The sequence below is a fragment of the Choloepus didactylus genome (genome assembly GCF_015220235.1).
Source record: "Choloepus didactylus isolate mChoDid1 chromosome 25 unlocalized genomic scaffold, mChoDid1.pri SUPER_25_unloc1, whole genome shotgun sequence".
NCBI classification, from domain to species: Eukaryota; Metazoa; Chordata; class Mammalia; order Pilosa; family Megalonychidae; genus Choloepus; species Choloepus didactylus.
The window spans coordinates 5,189,546-5,202,676 of record NW_023637606.1 but is presented as its reverse complement, the minus strand read 5'-3'; the positions used below and the strand labels follow the sequence as shown (position 1 = coordinate 5,202,676).

At 57.0% G+C, this 13,131-nt stretch overlaps 1 protein-coding gene across 2 annotated transcripts in view; it reads left to right on the top strand.

Moving 5' to 3' along the window:
• The window catches only part of MLLT1 (MLLT1 super elongation complex subunit), a 69,377-nt gene that overhangs the window by 44,163 nt on the left and 12,083 nt on the right, over positions 1–13,131 (top strand). The window contains exons 4-6 of one of the 2 annotated variants that reach the window (XM_037823909.1): positions 4,344–4,487; positions 8,328–8,453; positions 12,421–12,978. In XM_037823909.1, the coding sequence (XP_037679837.1) occupies positions 4,344–4,487; positions 8,328–8,453; positions 12,421–12,978 (828 nt within the window). The remainder of the gene's footprint in view (positions 1–4,343; positions 4,488–8,327; positions 8,454–12,420; positions 12,979–13,131) is intronic. The other variant, XM_037823911.1, reaches the window with a different exon arrangement.

Genomic DNA, 13,131 nt, shown 5'->3' with positions numbered 1-13,131 from the left:
CTGAATTTAATAAAAAAAAACCAACAACAAAAAAAAACACGGTGCTCGTTTGCTGGGATAGAGCCAGCCATCGCCTTCCTGACCTTACAGGACGTGGCTCAGCCTCTGGCCGGGTGGCCACAGCCTTACGCTCCAGGGTCACCTGCTGCCAGGTCTCCCCAGCACCCTCTTCAGTCCAGCGTGTTGGGTTCTCGGGGGTCCTGGAGAGTCACTGAGGCATGACCCTGCTGCCCCCATTAGGCCATGTCTGCTCCTTGCTCTGTGGCACCAGGGCCCGCTGCCCTGCTGAGATTCCCCTGCTCCCCTGCGTGGCTGACCCCAGTGGTGCTGCACCTCCAGGCATCGTGCCTACGGGGTTAAGGCAGGAGGAAGGGGTGGGGGGGGGAGCCTTTCTCCTTCGATTTGGGAAGGAAAGCCCTCCCTGGCAGACCTCTCCTGCCCCTCATTAACCAAAACCGGGTCCCTTGGCCGCCTTGAACCAGTCACTGGCCAAGGGAATGGGATTCCGCAGTCTGGTTTAGACCGATCCTCCCCACCGGGGCTGGGATGGAAACCCACTCTGCTGAGAGTAGGGCTCCCTCCAAAGAAGTCGGGGTTCCGTGAGCAAGACAGGTGCTGTTGTTGCATTGCAAAGGCCTGTTCACTTGCTACCTGATGCCAGGTGGCTGCGGGAGGGAGGGAGGGAGGGAGGGAGTGGGCTCTGTGTGACCAAGGGAAATGGGCGGGGGCCATCAGGGTTTCCGTCCCCAAGCCTCACCTGTTCCCTCGCACTTGGAAACGTCTGGCGCTCGCTCAGACAAAACGTCCAGTCGCTTGCTGCGGGGGTCTTGGAGGCACCGGTGCGAGGAGCAGCCGGAGCCCCTGACAGCCGTGGGGTAGGGGACGGAGGCCCACCCCTCGCCAGGCGCACGCTCCCTCCTGTCTGCAGGATTGTGATACAGGCCTGCGCCTGCCGGTTCGCTGCCTGGGTGGGGGTGTGAGAGCTTTGCTCTCCTTTCTGTCCGTCTTTCTGATCTGTCGTGAATTCCCCTTCACTCTGCGGAGCGCAGCGTTCTTACCCAGAACCTTTACTGGATTCGTCTCTGCCATGGATAACATTTAAAAAAACTGAGATATGATTCCCTTACCATAAAATTCACCCTTTTAACGTGTACGGATCATTGGTTTTTAGTACACTCACGGATTTGTGCAACCATCACCACTATCTAATTCATCACTCCCCAAAGAAATCTGTGATGTACAGTGTACAGAAGTACCCATCAGTAGTCACTCCCAGCCCCTTCCCCAGCCTCTGGCAACCACTGTTCCACTTTCTAGCTCTCTGGATGTGCCTGTTCTGGACTTTTTGCATAAATGGGATCATACAGTGTGTCCCTTTGTGTCTGGCTTATTTCACTCAGCATGACGTCTTCAAGGTTCATCTGTGTTCAGCATGTACCAGAGCTTCATTCCTTTTTTTTTTTTGATGCAATTTTATTGAGATATATTCACGTAACATACAATCCTTCAAAGTGTTTAATCAGTTGTTCATGGTTATGCATCGATCACCACAACCAATCTTTGAACATTTTCATTACTCCAAAAAATAAAATAAAAATTACAATAGAAAAGAACATCCAAAACATTCCATTCCCCTCCTCCCCACATTGTTCATTTACTTTTTTTTCACTCTTTTTGTTAACTGTATCAAAAAATTAAAAAAAAAAAAAACTATAAAAAACCATTTCAAACAAAACCATACAGAGGAATAAGAAAAAATAAATAACCTAAAATAACTACATTGCTTCTAACATGTTCCTACCCTGCCCCCCAAAAATAAATTATAACCTAACAAAGGAAAAACAGATAACCTAAAATAACTACATTTCTTTGAACTTGTTCATACCATACCCCCCAGAAATTAACAAACCTTGGTCATTCCTGAGCATTCCCAGAACATTGTTTACCCTCCATAACTTATCTGTTCTTATTAGATTATCATTCCCCCTTCACTATTTGCAGTCTGTCGCTAGGTCCCCTACATTCTACAATGTAAACCATTTATTTTACATTTTTCACAGTGTTCACATTAGTGGTAGCATATTTCTCTTTCTGTGCCTGGCTTATTTCGCTTAGCATTATGTCTTCAAGGTTCATCCAAATTGTCATATATTTCATAGCATCGTTCCTTCTTACTGCCACATAGTATTCCATCGTGTGTATATACCACATTTTATTTATCCACTCGTCTGTTGAAGGACATTTGGGTTGTTTCCATCTCTTGGCAATTGTGAATAATGCTGCTATGAACATTGGCGTGCAGATGTCTGTTCGTGTCACTGCTTTCAGATCTTCTGGGTAGCTTCGTTCCTTTTTACAGCCAAACGATACTCCATTGTTGGGGCAGACCACATGTTGTTTTTCCGTGCATTGTTGATGGCACTTGGTTTGCTTCCAGTTCCAAGGTACTATGAATAAGGCTGCTGTGAACGTGTGTGTACAGGTTTCTGTGTGGATGTGGGTTTCATTTCTCTTGGCGGATACCTAGAAGTGGTATTAGAGTCATATGGTAACTCTATTCAACATTTGATGAACTGCCAGATGTTTTCCAAAGGGACTGCACCATTTTACATTCCCAGCAGTATATGAGGATTCCAGTTTTCCACCTCATCTCCAGCATTCTTTATTGTCTTTTTAATTGTAACCACCCTAGTGGGTGGGAAGTAGTGTCTCATTGTGGTTTTGATTTGCATTTCCCTACTGACTAATGATGTTGAGCATCGATTCGTGTGCATATTGGCCAGTTGTGTATCTTTCTCTCTTCAGATTCTTTGCCCATTTTTTAATTGGGTTTTCTTTTTCTCATTGAATTTTAAGAGTTCTTTATATATTCTGGACATAAGTCTCAAATGAGGTGAATGATTTACAAATCTTTTCTTCCACTTTGTGGGTTATATTTCCATTTTCTTCATACTGTTCTTTGCAGCACAGACATTTTTAATTTAATGAAGTCCCACTTACATATTTTTCTCTTGCTGTTTGTGCTCTCGGTGTTTCGGAGAGACAGGTGCCTCACCTGATGCCGAGCAGGTTCGCACCCGGGTTTCCTTCTGAGCATTTTATTCTTCCGCTTTTACATTTAGGTCTTTGCTCCATTTTGAGTTAATTTTTGTATATAGTGTGAGGTCGGGGTCTGATTTTATTCTTTTGCGTGTGGCTTTCCAGTTGTCCCGCAGGCGTTGTTGAAGAGACTGTTCTTCCCCTGCTGAGCCGTCTTGGCTCCCTTGTGGAAGAGCCGCTGCCCACAAGCGGAGCTGTGTCCATCGTAGCATGAAAAAACTTAAAATAAATTCAGCAGCACAGCATTTGAGGCGTCTCACAGTTTGATTCTCCGGCACCCCCTTTTCGTTCCCATGTTTCTTGCCATCCAGAAATCCCCGAGCCAGGAGCAGATCTAGGTGTTTTGGGGCTTGAGGTTTATGTAATTTGGAGGGGGTGGCCCTCTTGAAGAAAAAGAAGATGAACATATCCTGTTTCGCCAAGCTTTACAAAAACATGACCCTGGGAACACGTTGCTGAGCCCCTCCAGGCCTCAGAAGGAGCCATCGCAAATTAGCTCCTTCCTGGCAAACCCCCCTCTGTCCAGAACTCCCTGACCCCTGCCCATGGAAATCACAGCCCTTTTTCATGAAGCTGCGCCCGTGGGCTTGCCGCTCATGTGCCCAGTAGATTTTCAGAGAGCTGTGCCATGACAGTGCCACCCCATCCTGCCTGCAGCTCTGGCAAGAGGAAAGCCCCCATCTCGTGGAGTGTCGGGGCCTGGAACGGTGCCCGGCACAGATGGGGGGCCTCCAGGAAATGGAGAGAGTATCCTCCTCTGTGCCCTCGTAACTCCTGCAGTCCGCTCTGGGTCTGCATCTGGGGTCTGCATGGGAAGGAGGTGGGAGTCGAGGCACTAAGATGGCAGGCTTCAGAGGCTGGGACCCCCGCTTAGTGCCACCACTTCCTAGCGGTGAGCCTCAGTTTCTCCATCTATCGACGGGCCACTGTGAGGACGGAGGGGGCTGCCCAGCTGGAGCTTGGCCCAGGGCCCAGCAGGTGGCCTGCATGCCGTCCCGGGGGATTCCTGTTTGCCCCTGGGGACGACATCTCTCTGTATCATGAGTCCTCTCCCCCGCCCAGCCTCTGCAGAGAGTAAGGCAGTTTAATCCTCACAGCAGAACAGAAGGAGGCACACGAGAGACGCAGAGAAGGCCTGAGGGGACAAGGAGTGGAGGTGCCTTGAGGTTGAACCTTTCCCTCCTCCTTCCCCGCGGCTCCCTCCCTGCCCCTCTAAACAGACTTCCTTGTTTTCTTTGTTCCAGGAGGAGCCAAGGAAGGTTTGCTTCACCTACGACCTGTTCCTGAACCTGGAGGGCAACCCGCCCGTGAATCACCTCCGCTGCGAGAAACTGACCTTCAACAACCCCACCACCGAGTTCCGGTGGAAGCTGCTGCGGGCTGGCGGGGTGAGTGTGCCCCTAGCGGGCGGCTCCGCTCCCTGCCGGGGGCCGGCCCACTCGGGCATGGTGGCTGCCTGGGTCCTGGCCGTGTGGTGCTGGTACCGCAGGCCCCGGGGTCGCAGGGCCACGCTCTGTGGTGTACAGCTGGACGCCCGAGCTGGGCCGGCGTCGGCCAGCATGACTCCTGGGCTGCTCACCTCCCGGTTTCCTGCTTGGCTGTGGCTAATTAGCATCTTCCTCCGCGAAGGGGCCGCAGGAGGCACGGGCTTGCGGCCAGCCTGTCGGCACAAACCAGCTCAGCAAGGCGGCACTGGGCGCCGGCACCCCCTTCGTGGCCTCTCCAGGGAGTTCCCGGTGACACACCTGGCCCGTGGTTCCTGTCCTTGGGAGGCCGGATGAGGCATCGGCTCTCGGAACCCAGGTTTTTCCGTCAGGTTGTGCAGCAGGGAATCCCTCTGCGGTGCCTGAGTCCCTGGCTGAGCAGGAGGGGGCTGGCCGCAGGGCCAGAGTGTTGGTGGGGAGGGAGGTGCACCCCGGAGGTCAGTCACAGACACTCAGAAGTCTCTGAGCTTTGCCGAGGGGACAGCCAGTGCCTGTGATGGAGGGGTCAGGCCAGGGGCGTGAGTGTGCCTTGCTCATGCCTGTGTGTGTGTGTGTGTGTGTGTGTGCGCGTGCAAGTCCTTGTGTCTGCGTGTGCGCATGTCTGTGCGTGTGTTGTTTGTGTCTTTGCGTGTGTGCATACCTATGTGTGTGCATGTCTGTATCTCCACTTGTGCATGTGTGCGTACCTGTGTGTGTCTCCACATGTGTGTGGGCATGCCTGTGTGTGTGCGTGTCCATGTCTCTGCTTGTGCATGTGTGCATCCCTGTGTGTGTGTGTGTGTGCCTATGTGTGCATGTCCATGTCTCTGCTTTTGCATGTGCTTGCCTGTGTGTCTCCGCATGTGTGTGTGTGTGCCTGTGTGTGCATGTCCGTGTGTCCGCTTTTGCATGTGTGTGTGCCTGTGTGTGTCTCCGCATGTGTGTGTGCGTGCCTGTGTGGTGTGTGTCCATGTCTCCACTTGTTCGTGTGTGTGTGCTTGTGTGTCTGGGTCCGTGTCTCCACTTGTGTGTGTGTGCCTGTGTGTCTGTGTCCGTGTCTCCACTTGTGCGCGTGTGCGTGCCTGAGTTTCTGTGTGTCTCCACTTGTGTGTGTGCCTGTGTGTGTGTGTCTCTGTATGTATGTTCGTGTCTGTGTGTGTATGTGCGTGTCTGTGTGTGTGTGTGGGGGGGAGAGGGGCACCACCTCCCAGGTGAGTATGGGGAGTTTGGGTTGAATTTTTTGGGCTCAAAGGACAAGCCTTTCCTCTTCATTTAGTACAAGTTGGAGTCTTTTGTAAACCTAGAAACAAATAAATATTCATTCATCGTAGAGTATGTGATGACGTTCTGCAGGGGCCTCAAAAAGAAGGCTGAGTCTGGTCTGATCCAGCACGAGGCAGCTGAGTGCGGGAACCGACATGGGAGGGCGTGGCGGTGATTTCTCTAGAAAGCAAAGGGGGCACCGAGGTCCCCTTGCCCTGGAGTTCCCAAAGACCCAAGGAAGGGGTTGTGTGTGGCAGGTTCTGGAGCTCTCCCCAGCTTTGCTTCTCCGCATGATTTTCACAGCCAAGTGGTTTCCAAAGTATTTCTGCAAATACTTCTGGGTCTCCCCCAGAAGTCTGCCGTCACATTCCTTTGGGAAACACACAGAGAAACACCCCTCAAGGGACTCTGAGCCCCAGGACCAGGGGCTCCCCGTGCCTGGCATTGCTTTCCTCTGGGGAGACGGGGCTCAGCGTGCATCACTCCAACCTATAAAATGAGGGGCGGGGCATGAGGAGCGGTGGGGAGGGAGGGTGGGAGGGAAAGGGCTGGCGCCCAGTTTGTGAGGGGACAGTCCACGAGGGAGGAAGGCAGGGCCAGCTCCCGAAACCAGTTGCCGCAGCCGCCGCTCAGCTGCCTGCGCCCTGGGTGCTTTCCCCCCTCAGAGAGGGCTGCCCTGCTGAGCTGGCCAAGGGTCGGGAATTTTCCCGCTTGCTGGGGCTGAGGGTTCGCAGGGCGCACAGCACAGTCGCCTGCATTGGCCCTCGGAGCAGCCGGAGACCCCCGTGGGACAGCAGCTGGGGGGACACGGGGCATCCTGGAGCTCTGCGTGTCCTCAGCGGGGCCGGTGTTCGCCATCTGGTGACAGATGACCCCACACCTTGCCTGTGTTGGTTTCAGGACTTGAAGTGGAAGAGCAGATGGATCTGTAAGTCGGGGAGAACGTCTTCCTTTACCCCCACCCCCGGCTGGGGTGGGTTTTAGTTCCGTAATTCCCCAGGCGAGGCCTCCGGAGTGACCAGCCTGGGGGCTTCCCCCCTTCTAGAAAGCTGGAGGCCAGCCCTGGGACAGGCGGCTGAATATCCCCTTGGAACTGTTGCTTGTTCTGGGCTCCACTAGGTGTTGAATTGCCAGCGTTGGTGGCTGCTTTGGCAAGTGAGGGTCTGCGTTTCCATCAGGCAGATCGGGACTTGACTGTCAGCCCTCGGTGGAGGGCGTTTATTCACTTTGCTTGGTTTGGTTTGGTTTGGTTTTTCCACTGGTCTTCTGACATGATCCTGAAATAGGGTCAGCCCAGGGTGTAAAACCAAGACAGGGGAGAGGGGAGGCGGTGAGCAGCAGGAACCTTCTAGGGCCTCTGTCCTGGCGGTGGGTCGGGCGGGCCTCCAGGCGTGTCCTCCTCTGCTCACCTCCGCGCCCCGTCCCAGCTCTCAGGCCAGGGAGGACGCGACTGGGTGTGTTTTCAGAGAGCTGGGGACACTGAGGCAGGGCCAGGGTTACACATTCTGTGGTCAGGCAGGCTCTTATGAGCCGCTTCCTGCCTGCGTCCTTCCACCACTCCCCTTCCAGCCAGCGGCCTCGCAGCCGTCATTACAGACGCCTCTCATCCCGGAGAGCTCCCTGGATGAAAGGTTTGCTCCATCAGGCATTCCAGGTGCTTGTTCGACTAAGCTGCAAGCTTGTCTTCAAAGTCCATCGTTTTCTTTTGTTATTTCTCTTTTGCCTTCTGGAAGGCTCTTTCTGAGGCACAGCCCAGTAGGGCTAACTTGCAGGGTTGCTGTTTTGGGAACTCGCTCCCAGGCTGTCTCTCGAGCAGGTGTCAGGCAAGTGGGCTCCTGGTGCATCTCCAGGAAGGGCCACGGTCCCCTTGCCGTCCTGTGGTCTTCTGACCAGGAGCGGCAGGTTCCCCCTCAGGCTGTGGCCCTCGCCTCACTGCCCACCCGCTCGGCCTTTCTCTCAGCTTCGCCCATCTGACAGTGGAGTAGGGGGCTCGCCCCCCAGGCCATTTAAGTTCGTCAGAAGTTGCTTCCTCCGCCGTGTGACCACCTGCTGTGGGTGTCTGGCTCGCTTCTGACCTTTCCAAGCTCTGCTTCGGTCCTTTCTAATCCCAGTGTCTTGGTCAGATTTTGGCCACCAATACCTTCTTGGACTCCTTGGCACCCTCGCGGCAGTCTTCCTGCCCTCCCGTCCGTCCGGAGTGCTGGGTGTGGGCCCAGGTCCAGCCAGCTTGGCCTGGCCTTCGCTCTCTGCTACCAGCCTGCTTCTCTCCGAGCACTCAGCACCGGAAGACAAGTCCCCCTTGCTCTCAGCAGAGGAGAGGCCTTGGGTTCTTCTGGGCAGATGGTGCTCCAGCTCTCCCTCCTGCCCTTCCTGAGGAAGGAAGTTCCGAATGTCTTCTGTCCCGCTCCCGCTCCTTCTCCTGCAGGGCCTGCTTCCTCCTCCCGGCTGGCCTCCAGCCTGCCGCCCGCTCGTGGATAACGTCTGTCTCTTCTTTGTCACTAGGTGATGGTAATGCCCGAAGGAGCAGAAACGGTGTCCAGGCCCAGCCCCGACTACCCCATGTTACCCACAATTCCACTCTCTGCCTTCTCTGACCCCAAGAAGACCAAACCGCCCCACGGCTCCAAGGTTAGTGAGGCGGGTCCCGGGCACAGGGCACCTCCCTCTGCAGAGCTGCGCCTTTCGCATCTGGAACTTGCTCGCTTGGCGTCTTCCTCTTTGAATTCTCTGTGCTACCCCTCGCTGCTCACTGCCCCTTACTTAGCATTTCAAGGAATAATCCAAGAAATCATGGGCTCTTGGTTTGTTCATCTTCAGGCCAGAAGCCGTATCCCCTCTCCTGTCCTTTCCCCCTCTTCCTGAGCCAGGGCTGGGCCTCTGGACAACGGAAACCCTGATTCTTGGAGAATCAGGGGCCACTGGATGGGGCTTTTTCCTTACTGGCGAAGGCCGCCAACTTCCCAGGTCTCCTGAACGGAGCCAGGATGCCATCTGGCCAGGTGCTGAGCTGCTTCTGCTCTCGGCTGCTCCAGGCTTTGCTTCTTGGGCCACGGCTCATGGCAGGGACAAAGCTTTCTTGAGGGAGGGGCCAGGTGGAAAGCAGAAGATGCAGGTGAGCGAGCTGAATTCCACAGAGGTGGGATGTGTTACCGTGGTAGCGTGGTCCAGCCGCATCGGCATCCCACCTCCCCAAGAGCTCTCCCACTGAGCCCCTAGAGCGGCTGCCTGGAGGGCCAGCTGGAAGGTCCTCTGGGTGGCCTTGCAGTGTCCTTGTCAACTCGCAAGCGTGCGCTCCCAGCCCGTGCAGCTGCCTGCACAGCCCACCTTTCCTGGCGATGGGTTATATCTGGCCGGCGGAGCAGCCCTTTGTCTTTACGTCACTGACTCCCCCATCCATCCGCTTCTCACCTTTGCCTGTTACTTGCTTCACTTGCCCAGTGGGTGTGGGGACCTAGGGCCCTGCCAGGTGGAAGAGGCAGAGCTCGGGCATCTTACGGCCTCATGTAACCAGCCAGCAGCCCTGCGAGGGAGCCAGTTCACCCAGGGAAGGTCTGTCCGGCTCTTACTGCAAGGTCAGCGTGTCTCTGAAATCCTCAGATGTGTGCAACGAAATCTTGAAGTACAGAACGTGGCTCTGGGGCTCTCCCCCACCCTGGCTTGGCCTGTCTTGTCCTGAGCCTTGGAGGTTCAGTGGAGGAAAAGTTCTTGTTGGTGATCTTGGCCACTTCTCTCTTATCCTCCCACACTGTTTGGGAAGTCCTTGCAAATAGGAAGAGCGAGTGGAATTGCTGTTTCCTCCATCCGTGTCACTTGGAAGTCGCCTCCAGCCCAGCAAGGATGTTCCCTGCTGGGCGGTGAGAACGTTCTATGACCAGCTGGACCGTGTCTGCTGGGGCTGCACGTGGCGTCTCTTGCCAGGGAGACGTCCTGGTGTATCTGCTCGGCTTGGGATACCATGGGCAGAGTCGTTCTGTCTCCACCCGTGTTATGTTCCAGAAGCTTCTCCAGCCACCCCAGCAGGCAGTGGGATTTAGGCAGCATCCATTTAGATTTCTCAGGCAGCACGAGGCAAGTCCTGCCAGGGTCCTTCTCTGCTCACGGTTCTGCACGGGCCTCCAAACTGCTAGCCTTGCTGTGTCCTCCTGCAGGCGACTGGCCTGAGAACCAGCCTCTTCCTCGAGCTGAGGGCCTTCCTCTGGGCCTGGGCTCTTGCCCCAGGTTGGTTCTTGCTCCGCCTTGCTCTGGGTAGGCAGAACTGGGAGGGGGTGCCCCTTGCGTTCCCACTGGAATCCCCGGGTCCGGGAACTTGGGAGGGTCTGGCCATTGCAGCCGTAGGTGAGTAAGTGCAGGCTGTGGTCCCGGGTGGTTCTGTCCCTCCTCATAGCCCCACCAGGGGGTGGGTGGCTTGCAGGGACCTGGAGCCACCTGGGAGGACAGCAGGAACCTCCGAAAGTGCCCAAGGCTGACGACCCTGCCCAGGCCTGCCATGAGAGAGGGTTGCCTCCCTGGGCTCCCCTAGCCCGGGGCCTGCAGCTTCAGGGTGCTCTGTCTTCCCTGCGATGGCAAGTGGTGGGCCCGGTTAATGTTCCTTTGAAGATGGGTTCTTGGCCATTTGGGGGTCGCATCAGCTGTGAGAATATGGCCACACTGGCTCCTCCACTCCTGGAAAGTCCACATTTTGTTCAGAATTTAGCACGTAGATTCAGAGAGCCCATGGACTTGGACATGTGCGGACGCACAGGTTAGGAACTGCTGCTCTGGAGGCTCCTCCCGTCTGGCAGTGCCGGAGTGGCATTGGGGATCAGCTGAACGGCGAGGCCACTGGCAGCCCCTCGTGGGTGCGAGGCTGGCCCAGGGGGCAGGGGCTGGGCCCGGGCATTGCACATGGCAGCCACTGCTGCTTCTCCCCTTCTCGCCACTCCTCGGTGAGCAGCTTGCAGGGGAGGGTGGCCCCCAGGGGCTGTGCGCCTTCAGAGGGTGTTTTGGAACCCATTTCCCACCACCCCATCAGATGTACACCTGGTGACCAAAGAGCTGGCCAGGTGTGGTGGCTGACCAGGTCACACTAAGGCCCCGTGAGCTGTCTCTTAAGTTTCTTCACATTGCTGTGGGGACTGTGGCTTTGTCTTGCAAGAAGGCAAACGGAGATTGTCGGGGCTGCACCGTCTGCCCCACAGGCCTCTGCCCAGAGGATTTCCTTCCTGGCTCTCAGGTGGCCTGGAGGCAAGTGGGGAAGGCACCCTGCCGCTAGGCGTCCAGGTGGCTAATCCACACCCATCCTTTCCTCAGGTGTGCAGTAGCTTCCATGGGTTGGGGTCTGGGTCAGATAAAGTTTCTCTGCTTCCTTTCTTCCCAATGCTCACAGCTGCTCCAAGGCGCCCCACCAGGGTGGTGGGGGCCCCCTCTGGACCAGACCTCTGGCGGGGGGGGTCCTTGCCCACGAGGCCAGGGGAGCTTCCATGCAGAGAGCTTCCGGGCTGGCCTACCGCCACCCCTCCCCGAGCTGGGGCAAGGAGCCGCCGGCAGCTCAAGTCAGCAGACACCTGTTCAGCAGCCCCCGGAGTTGTGGGGTTCTGGGGTGTGGACAGGGAAGCGCCCCACAGTGGCATGATACTCCTGCCTGCAGGGAGCGTGGCTGTGGGGGGAGATAGGACAGCAGCTTGCGAATAGAGGCAGCCCATGTGCAGAGGGCTAGAGGCACCCGCCCATGCTCCCATTGGCAAGTGGGCCCAGAGCCAGGGTGTGCCCCCCAAGTGTGTGGCTGGCACCCGGTGCAGGGCCACTCTCTGCCTCTGTCCCTCTCTGTCCCCAGCCAGAACTTCGCAAAGCTGGCTGGTCCACCCTGGAGTCCAGGCTCCACCCCGAGCCCCCTGGATGTGCACAGTGGAGACTCGGGGATTCCGTATTTTTCTAGATAAGCTGCCCAGGTGATTTCAGTTCAGCTAGGTCCCGAGACTGTTTGTTCTCCGTGTCCCCCGGGCCCCAGTCGGCACTTGATAAATGCTGACCGTGCAGATCCCATGCACCGCTCGACCCAGGAGCACGTCGGCGGAGAGGGAGGCTGGGACGGGGCTGGGGGAGACGTGGAGAAGAGGGACTGGTGGGGGCTGGGGGCAGAAGGCCCAAGGTGACATGACAGGCAGGAGGAGCTCAGGTACGTGGGGGTCTGAGTGGGGGCTGGAGAGGAGGGGAGGCCTGAGCCCTGGGGGGCCTCCGGTCCGGGTGCAGCCTCGATTCTCGTGGCCCCGGAGAAGCCGCCAAGGTGTCAGAGCGGGAGCGGGCAGAGGGGGCTCGGCGTTCTGGTGCCTGACTCACCGTGTGCTTTTCTTGAATCCCTCAGGGAATGTCAGCTCAATTCCGCGGGGAATCTTAGCCTGCGCTCTCCTGGGACCGGCTGACACTTCCTAGTAGTTTAAAGGGACAGCTCCATTTAAATCTCTCACCTGCTGCCTTACTTTTTGGCTTTGTGGAAGATTTTCTCTAGCTGAGTGAATCAGGTGGATTATACTTTGTAGGGGGTGGGGGTGGCGGAGCCGGGCGACCCAGGCTGCCGTGTGACCTTGTCTCTCCCCTCCTCCCGCCCCCCGCCTTTCAGGACGCCAACAAGGAGAGCACCAAGGCCGCCAAGCCCCACAAGGCGGCCAAGGAGCCCCGGGAGCGGCCCCGCAAGGACTCGGAGAGCAAGAGTGCCTCCCGGGAGCCAGAGCGCGAGCAGGCCAGGCCCTCCAAGGACGCCTCCCGGAAGCTGGGCGAGGGCCGGCCGCCCAAGGAGGAGAAGGCACCACCGCCCAAGGCCGCATTCAAGGAGCCCAAGATGGCCCTGAAGGAGACCAAACTGGAGAGCATGTCCCCCAAAGGGGGGCCCCCGCCGCCGCCCCCACCCAAGTCTTCCAGCAAGCGGCCCGCCGCCGCGGACTCGCCAAAGCCCAGCGCCAAAAAGCCCAAGAAGAGCAGTAGCTCCAAAGGATCCCGGGGCGCCCCGGGCACCTCGCCCCGCACCTCGTCTTCCTCCTTCTCGGACAAAAAGCCGGCCAAGGACAAAGGCAGCACCAAAGGGGAGAAGGTCAAGGCCGAGAGCGAGCCCAAGGAGGTGAAAAGGCCGCTGGAGGTGGAGGAGTCCAACTCGGAGGACGAGGCCTCCTTCAAGTCTGAGGTGAGGCGGCACCTTCCCACCCCCGCCGCCCCTCTTCCCGTCCAGACCCGTCTGCCTGGGGTGGGGGGTCAGGGGGCACCAGCAGGCGGTGGGCGGAGGCCGGGTCTGCAGTCCAGGCCCAGGCTTTAGTCCTGCCAGCTGCTTGCACTCGCG